Source organism: Lycium ferocissimum, chromosome 5 (genome assembly GCF_029784015.1).
Source record: "Lycium ferocissimum isolate CSIRO_LF1 chromosome 5, AGI_CSIRO_Lferr_CH_V1, whole genome shotgun sequence".
Taxonomy (NCBI): domain Eukaryota; kingdom Viridiplantae; phylum Streptophyta; class Magnoliopsida; order Solanales; family Solanaceae; genus Lycium; species Lycium ferocissimum.
This window is the reverse complement of record NC_081346.1, coordinates 63,505,395-63,514,156: the sequence shown is the minus strand read 5'-3', so window position 1 is coordinate 63,514,156 and position 8,762 is coordinate 63,505,395. Positions and strand designations below refer to the sequence as shown.

Here is an 8,762-nt window from a genome sequence, read left to right as displayed (position 1 = left end):
TGTCAAAAGCTAATAATCATAAAATGCTTTACTTTAATTCATTACTCAGTGTTTTGTGGGTCATATTAATCTCCCAAAGCTAAAATATTTGCAAAAAGTAATAATATTTATATGGGGGAAAAGGAGATTAAAATGTGTATTGATTTTACTATTACAATTGTTGGATATATTGTGAGTATACAACACTAATGTATGAGTCAATTTGTACATATCGTGACTTTTTTATTAGGCACCTACTATCTCCTACCAACATATGTATCAGGTAACTCTGACTACAAAAAATTAAATAAATATAGAAGAATCGCATAGTCTATTTGCGTCACTTGACTTTAAACCTAATTTCGCATGGTTTTCATTCATTTCATTGACTGCATGACCAGAATCACTTTGTAGTCACTAAGGGCAAATTGCTCTAGATTTAACTCTACCATACTGACTCCATAGCCATTTTTTTTTTAATTGCAGGACGAAATCCGACAGCCAATTGCTGACTCTGAATAACCAGCCATGCAGTAAGCTCAATTCTAAAAAAGATTGTGCGGCTAAACAAAGTAAAATCTACGAAATAGGAGGACTAGATATGATAATATGTGAAACAAGAGGACATTATGATAAAGAATCTGATATTATATTCCCCCAGTCATCAACGACTTGTAAGAAAGAAAGAAAGTGAATCAGAAGAGTTTGCAGAAACAAGTAAAAACTTACATTTAATTTTCACAACCTCCAATACCAACCTACTATTCTCCCATCACACCCTCTTACCCATTTTCCCAAGCAATTCTCCTCATATCTTCCTCAATACTCAACTCAAACCCTAGAAAATTCTTTAAGATAAATACCCTCAAAATAATATTACTAATATCATCTTTCTCAGTATAGTTCTCTTATTCTCTACATGGGTTCATCCAAAAAGAAACCTTGGTAAGTCCCAAAAAAAAAAAAAAAAAAAGTTGTAGCTTTTCTAGTTCAAGTTAAGCCAAAATCAAGAAATGGGTAATTTATCAGCTTTCAGGTACCTTATAGTGCTAGTGTTTTACTTTTGTTTTTACTTGGGAAGTATTCAATCTGAGGAACAAGATTTGTCATTTGATTTTGAGAATTTTGGTGAAGATTCAAACTTTGAGTCTCAGTTTGCACTTTATGGTGATGCTAAGGTCGTTAATGGTGGTGGTATACAAATGAGTGGTTCAATGGGTTTTAGTGCTGGAAGAATCTTGAATAAAAACCCTATTAAGCTAGTTGAGAAAAGTCCAAGAAAAATGGTGTCTTTTTCAATGCATTTTGAGTTTTCATTGTCAAGTGAAAATGGGGATGGATTTGCTTTTGTGATGGTACCTATTGGTTATCCTTTTGATGAGTTCGATGGTGGGTCGTTTGGGCTATTGGGTGTCAGAAAAATGAAGTTTCTTGCAGTAGAATTTGATACATTTATGGATGAGAAATATGGTGATGTGAATGGAAACCATGTTGGTGTTGATTTAAGCAGCTTTGTGTCTGTTAAAGTGAGCAATGTTAGTTTGGGGTTGATGAATAGTGGTGAAAAGATTCAATCTTGGATTGATTATGAAGCAAGTTCAAAGAGATTAGAAGTGAGATTAAGCAAATTAGGTGAAATTAAGCCAGTTAATCCATTGCTTTCTTGCTTTATTGACTTGTCAAGAATATTTAAAGAGGATGAATTGTTTGTGGGGTTAAGTTCTTCAACTGGGAATTCCACTCAAAAATGCAATATCTACTCATGGAGTTTTAAGACAAGAACTGCACCACACTGGATGCATTCTGAGCCATTGGATCCACAATCATTTGGAGAGGAAAAAAAAGAAGAAATGAAATTACATAGCAAAAGTGATTGTGCTTTGAGAATTCTTGGTGCTTTGTTATTTGGTACTGGCTGTGGTGCATTAGGTGCATTCATTGTGGTAATTGTGTGGACCTTATTAGGTAGTAGAAGGCCAGTGGCACCAGAGGATTCTGCTGAAGTAATGGAACATAATAGTAAGGAATTTGATGAGTACAAAAAGTTCAAAGTAGTTGTTGTAGATAATGCCATCAAAGATGGTAAGAGTAAGAATTAGGTACTTTAAGAATTAGGTACTTGACTTTGGGAGTTTGGTTTGGTTGGTTAATTGTCTGTAATTAAGTTTTGTGCTATTGTTCTTGTTTTGTTATGTAGCTGTAATTTAATGATCAACCGTCCAAAGTGTGATTCTGCTAACTATTGCTCAAATGGTATGGTCATTAAAATACAGCTTCAGATTGGTGGACGAAAGTGTTAGTAGTTTATAGTTTTTCAAGGTTTTTATTGATTTTGGTGTTATCAAGTTTATTTGTGTATTTAATTCTTTCTAGTTTCTATCATTCCTCACACACTCCTCCCGTTGTAGCAACTCCCTCGGTTCATTATGATTTATGTTATCAGGTCATTTGAAAGATATTTACAGGTTATGCCCGCACCGTAAAGGCTCAAATATGCCATCCAACTATCGGAAATGGTTCATTTATGCCACTCGTCAATAGTTTGGCTCATTTATGCCATCAAACTATAGGAAATGGCTCATTTTCATGGCTCATTTTGCCACTCATCAATATTTTGACTCATTTAATTAAATGATTCATCCATGCCATTTTTTATTAATGCCGATTTTATAAAGTATATGGCCTCAAATTGTCTACATGCAATTTCAATTTTAAATACAAATTAATAAAAAACGACTCATACACCTTACTCACAACCATAATCTACATTGGTCATATATGATATTGTAAAACCCAACTCATGGATGAGTCATTTTTATTATCCCGATCTATCCAAAATTTATTTGTTTGTGTAATTGTTGAGTTGCCATAAATGAGATATAATATTTGATTCATTATTTTTTTGAAAAAATTAAAGTTTGAAGCAATTTCTTACTGACGTATTGGTCTACATTGGATATTAGACCCAACTCATAAATATCCCGATCTATCCAAATTTATTTGTTTGGTAATTGTTGAGTTGGATATAAGAATTCATTATTGTTAAAGAATGAAGAAGTTGAATTAAACCTAAATAATCATAAGTTTGTTGAAAGTTCCTGAAGCTAAAGAACAAATCAGTAAGTTTGGGGAAAGTTTGTTCATTTATTAAGGATGAGAAATCATTATTAAATTGATTTATGGTGAAATTTGTTATTGCAATTGAATTTGTACCGAACACTTTCGATTACCATTGTTGAACGTTCCGAAAGCTTGAGTCCAATTAAAACCCAAAAAGTTGTTATGGGATCAATTGAGTGTTTTCGAATTTGGAATTTGAGGTATGAGCTCAAAACACCTTTTCTATGAGAGTCCCACGAGGAATTTGAATTATAACTATGTGAGTTATGTCGAACTCTTGAGTTGTTATACAGACTAATTATAATTTTTTAGTTGTAGTCATTTGAAGTTTGTTGATTGTTGGACTCCATCATTTCTAGCCTAGTGAAATCAACTCCACCATTACTAAACTCAAATAGTTTCTAGGCTTTTTGGGTTAATTCAAATGGGTCGCATAATTTATGAGTTAGAGACGCATGGATCAATTATTTTTTATTTTTTTTTGCGTGGATTGTCCTACATTTGGGGTGGTCTTTAATTTTTGTCCTTCAAATTGGTGGTATTTAAGTTTTGCTCTTCGCCTAATATCTCGAGGTTGTAAGTTCTAATTCCAGCTCAAAAACAAAAAAAAAAGAAAAAAATGCAAGACAGAATTTTGCAAATCTGTTCATGCAAGCTGCCTTAAGGCCCAAGCAGAATTTCAAGGGCCAAAGTTAAAGACCACCATTTTGAAAGACAAAAATTAAAGACCAACCCCAGCGAAGGACAATCCTGCTAATTGCCCTCAATAAATCAATACTACTTATTTAATTAAATCCCTAAAGAGGAGACATTGTTAATCCAAAAATTAAAGTTAAGAATAATTGGGTCCAATAGATGGAAGGATGGGCAAATTAACGTTAAGGGCCACTTGAGTCAAATAAGTAGAAGATGGCCAAATAAGTTAAATTGAAACCAGATTAAAAATTAGAATAAAGTAGAAAAATGCCACAGTTAAAAATGAGAGCTTTTGCGCAGAGAAACAGGGAGAAATAAATAAAAAACCATCTCAAGATTGTTGGTCCCCATATTTTTCTTTATTGAGACTTATAGTGCAAGGATAACGAGTGAGATTCACCATTGATCAAAGAAAACAAACACAACAAATTACTAAAATTAATTACAAGATAATGTCATCGAGAAATGATAATGAGCTGGTTGGATCTCAGCATAAACAAATGTTTCTTCAATCCCAGAAACTGGGAGTTCTAGAAAGATAACGCAGTTTAAAATTCTGCATCACATCATGGATCCACCACATAACTCACAAATATAGTACTAGAACAGTTTTTTCCCTAGTTTGTGATCATTAAAAAAATAATGGAAGTTTCAAAATACATAAAAACTTATATAGTTAGGAAAACAATGGATCTCAGAAAAGTGAAATACCAAAAGAATTTATATATCGTCACATTGAATTATATTCAGATATTGAGGTTTCCTCATGGATCCATCGTAACAAAACAAAGTACATATAGAACCAACAGTTAGCTAAAAAGGAAGGAGAGTGAAATTATTAAGTTTAGACCAAAAAGTGTGATTTGTTAATCGAAACATCTTATTTTTCTTATAGAACCAATAGTTTGCTAACAAACCTAGAACCTAAAGAAACTATATATAATATATAGACACTGACGATAAACCTATAATGTTGGAGAGGGAAATACCAGTATGTAATATAGTTCCGCTAAATTAAACGTGCACTTGTTAGGGGACTGAGCCGCTCTCCCTGGCCCAAAATTGATGGAGCAATTCATAATTGTTCATATCATTTGCACATTTTGGGCATAAGTCTATATTTTCATATCATGATATACCACAAATTATGCCCCGTACTTTTAAAGAACTTATGCTCCACTAGACATAAGTTCGATTTTGAATGACAAAAATTAAAGACCAGCCCATTTGGAGGCCAAATCAGGCAACTTGTTAAGTTCACAAATGGCTGCCATAAGGGGTGGACTTGATTTTTTGACCCCGCTTAACAAAATTTTTAAAAATAGCCGCTGCTTCATAATATTAGTTAGGCAGTGAACTTGCTTAATTTATCGCAACTTCTGCCTTATAACAAAAGCTAGAACTTATGCATGATGGGAGACAGAAGCACATTTTTTATTGCTCATCGGGCATAACTTGTGGTCATAAATTAGTCTTACCTATAAGACAGAAGTTCAAGATATTTCAAGGTAATGAACCTGCTCAATTCACTACAAGTTTTGCCGCCTTATAAGCAAAAGCTAGAACTTATGCCTAACGCACAACAAAAATACTTCCAAACGAATCTTTACAAATCAAAAATATTTTTAAAGACCAAATTTGATAAGGTGGGATAAAAATTCGAGCAGACACTTTTGGAGATACCACACATTATTTTCCGGTGCAATTTCGTCCAAATATATAGGTCTAGCTGGGCCCAAAATAAAGTGTATGAACCCGACCCAACTGTCAATACCAAGTCAAAACAACCGGGTCAAATTATCCAAACCCGTTTATAAGTCAAAACCTCTATTCTCTTTGAAAAATGACACTAAAAAGATATGGATAAACCCTAACACTTACCAAGAAAAACCATGGCAACAATCCATTTTCTTCCACAATCTCTTCCTCATCATTCATACAATTCACTAACACCCTCCAAGTTTAGAAAAAGTCCACCTAAGTCCACCACCCATGACCACCCCACCACCACCACCCAAGAACCCCCTAAACGTGGCCACAAAAAATCATCCACCCCCACAAGTTCAAAAAAATCAAGAACCACCCAAAAAGATTCAAACTTTACACAATCCAACACCCAAATTGAAAAACTTTCAAGAAATGATTTCAAGATTGATGATTATGATGATGGGGTTGATTTTCCATACCCAAATCCACCTTTAGTATGTTGTTTTGGTGCAGCACAAAAGGAATTTGTGCCAACAGTTAGAATATCACATGAACAAATGGATAAAGATAAATATTCAGAATGGAAAATGTTGCAATGGAATCCACCTGAATTTGTTAGAGCACCTGGTGGACCACCATCTAATGTTGCTATATCACATGTTAGGCTTGGTGGTAGAGCTGCATTTATGGGCAAAGTTGGGAATGATGAATTTGGTCAAGAAATGGTTTTGTTAATGAATAAAGAGAATGTGCAAACAAGGGGTGTTAAATTTGATGATAAGTTGAGGACTGGATGTACTTATATGAAAATTAAGTTTAAGGATGGGAAAATGAGGGCTGAGAGTGTTAAGGAATCTGCTGAGGATTCTCTGCTTAGCAATGAATTGAATCTTGATGTGCTGAAAGAGGTACTAAAAGAAAATATAGATCTTTTTTGATGGATAGAGTTGTAGCAATACTATCAAGCATCTTGCTGATTCTATTTGTGTGGTTGTTTTTGGCTTTAAATGTTAATAGAGGATGCATGTAAGTATGTAACCTAATTTGCTGCGCGAACGAACCATATGGCATTGACTTGTCTTGTGCAAAATGATGTATGAGAAACCCAATGGCTTCATAGATGAACCAAAGTTTGGCATAAGCGAATATCAGTAGGTATATTGGAGTCACCATTTGTTGGTAGAAACTATTGTGCAGTCCACTAACAGTTTTAATGCTCGTTCCTGTTCTGAAATTTGCCTAGTCTGTTCACTCTGACGACATTCCTTTGCCATAGACACATTTGTTTTTGTAGAACAAGTTGATTAATGATACATAACTCTTGTCAACCAATTTATTTGAGTTTGACTTGTGCTAATCGTATATACTCTTTTTAGTTGCGAGTTAGTGAAAGCATAGTTCCCTAGTCATTAAATTCTAGTGCCCTGTCAACTAGTTATCAATTATCATTGGCAGTATTAATATTGTTAAGTCGTCTCATGTTTGACTAGTTATCTTATCTTCCCGAAACCATCAGATTTTTAGCTTGAAACTGGCTGATCCTCAATAGTGAAAGATGATTCAATATATTATCAGTTTTCATTCTGTTGTGATCATTAGAGAAATTCTGTTGTTCTATTGTTACCATAAGTAAGATGCTGTATTCATGGTAAGTTGCGTATTACATGTTGGATATTGTTAATACAGTGCTTGACCTTACGCTACAGGTAAGGATATATGTCTTCTATTAGTATTATCCTTTTCGGGGACTTACGTGCTTTTACAAATTTTGTTCTTACGTGCTGTTACAAATTTTGTCCTTACGTGCTTAAACAAATTTTGTGTGCTGGTGACATTAAAGTATTTTTAACAAATTTCGTGGTGCTTTTGCCTTCTCTCTTGCAGGCTAGGATGTTCCATTTTAATTCTGAAGTCTTGACATCTTCATCTATGCGTTCAACTCTTTTTAAAGCAATTACATTGTCAAAGAAGTTTGGTGGTCTTGTATTTTTTGACTTGAATCTGCCATTACCCTTGTGGAGATCACGTGATGAAACAAGACATTTGATCAAGGAAGCCTGGGAACAAGCTAACATCATTGAGGTCTCAAGGCAAGAGCTTGAATTCCTTCTTGACGAAGAGCATTATGAGAGGAAAAGGAATTATACACCTCAATACTTCGCGGAGACTTATGAACAAACCAAACAAAGAAGAAATTATTATCACTATACTCCTGAGGAAATTGCTCCCTTATGGCACGACGGACTGAAGCTTTTGTTTGTAACAGACGGGACACTTAGGATTCATTACTACTCTCCTTATTTTGATGGGGTGGTGGTTGGTACGGAAGATGTGCTCATAACACCGTTTACTTGTGATAGAACTGGTTCTGGTGATGCCGTTGTCGCTGGAATAATGAGAAAATTGACGACACAACCAGAGATGTACGACGATCAAGATGTTCTGGAGAGGCAACTTCGGTTTGCAATTGCAGCAGGCATAATATCCCAGTGGACAATTGGTGCTGTTAGGGGTTTTCCCACGGAAAGCGCCACACAGAATCTCAAAGAGCAGGTCTATGTACCATCTATGTGGTAGTAGTGCCACAATGCCAATTCTCAGGACATTGTATGTTGTAGTCACTACTTAAAGTAGATTTTGTTGTAATTAATCCACAGCATTTCACAAATAATAGGTTCTTGAGGAAGTGGATTCAGGATTATAGCCTAAATTGAAGGAAAGATCCAAAGTGTTTTTGTGAGTGCATGATCTTTGAAAACCAGATCCATTTGTAACTGTGATCAGCTAGGAGGTACAATTTTTTGTGCATCTCATGGTTAAAGGATGCAATATAGATTCTACACTGTTGTAATGAGCATGCAGTTTTCACCATTATTGTTCACTGTAATGTGCATGCTGTCAATTTGTTTTAAAAAAGGGTCAAATTATTGTTGAAGGGGCTATTTCGGGGTGTTTTATTGAGTTTTCAAGAAGGAAAAGACCTCTGGTTAGCATTAAACACTCTTGCTTGCCTAGTTTTCTTTGTTCACTGGAAGCAAAATATTTTGATAAGGTAGGTAATTTTATTAACATTGAGAAAACTCTCGTATACAAGAGGCATACCAAAATGTAGAGAATCAACATCAAAACATGATTCTCAAGGGTGCATCAAAATGTAATTAAACTGCTACATTGGAAGTTCTTAAAAATCATTTAAGAGAATCATGTGACTTGACTTAAATGTATAGTTTTTGAGACGGCTGAATTGGTAGTTCTTAAAA

General features: G+C 34.6%; 2 protein-coding genes and 1 non-coding gene across 3 annotated transcripts; 2 read left to right on the top strand and 1 right to left on the bottom strand.

The window, feature by feature from the left end:
• Window positions 1-642: 642 nt before the first annotated feature.
• On the top strand, window positions 643-2,324 carry LOC132057036 (probable L-type lectin-domain containing receptor kinase S.7). The gene has a single exon (XM_059449476.1). The coding sequence runs from the start codon at window positions 993-995 to the stop codon at window positions 2,076-2,078; it is 1,086 nt and encodes a 361-aa protein (XP_059305459.1). The 5' UTR covers window positions 643-992; the 3' UTR covers window positions 2,079-2,324.
• A 1,950-nt stretch (window positions 2,325-4,274) lies between these two features.
• Window positions 4,275-4,374, bottom strand: LOC132058686 (small nucleolar RNA snoR27). The gene has a single exon (XR_009415402.1). It is a non-coding gene; the product is annotated as a small nucleolar RNA snoR27 (small nucleolar RNA).
• A 1,213-nt stretch (window positions 4,375-5,587) lies between these two features.
• Window positions 5,588-8,356, top strand: LOC132057035 (fructokinase-like 1, chloroplastic). Its single transcript, XM_059449474.1, has 2 exons — window positions 5,588-6,410; window positions 7,387-8,356. The coding sequence occupies exons 1-2, from the start codon at window positions 5,688-5,690 to the stop codon at window positions 8,077-8,079; spliced, it is 1,416 nt and encodes a 471-aa protein (XP_059305457.1). The 5' UTR covers window positions 5,588-5,687; the 3' UTR covers window positions 8,080-8,356.
• Window positions 8,357-8,762: the final 406 nt, after the last annotated feature.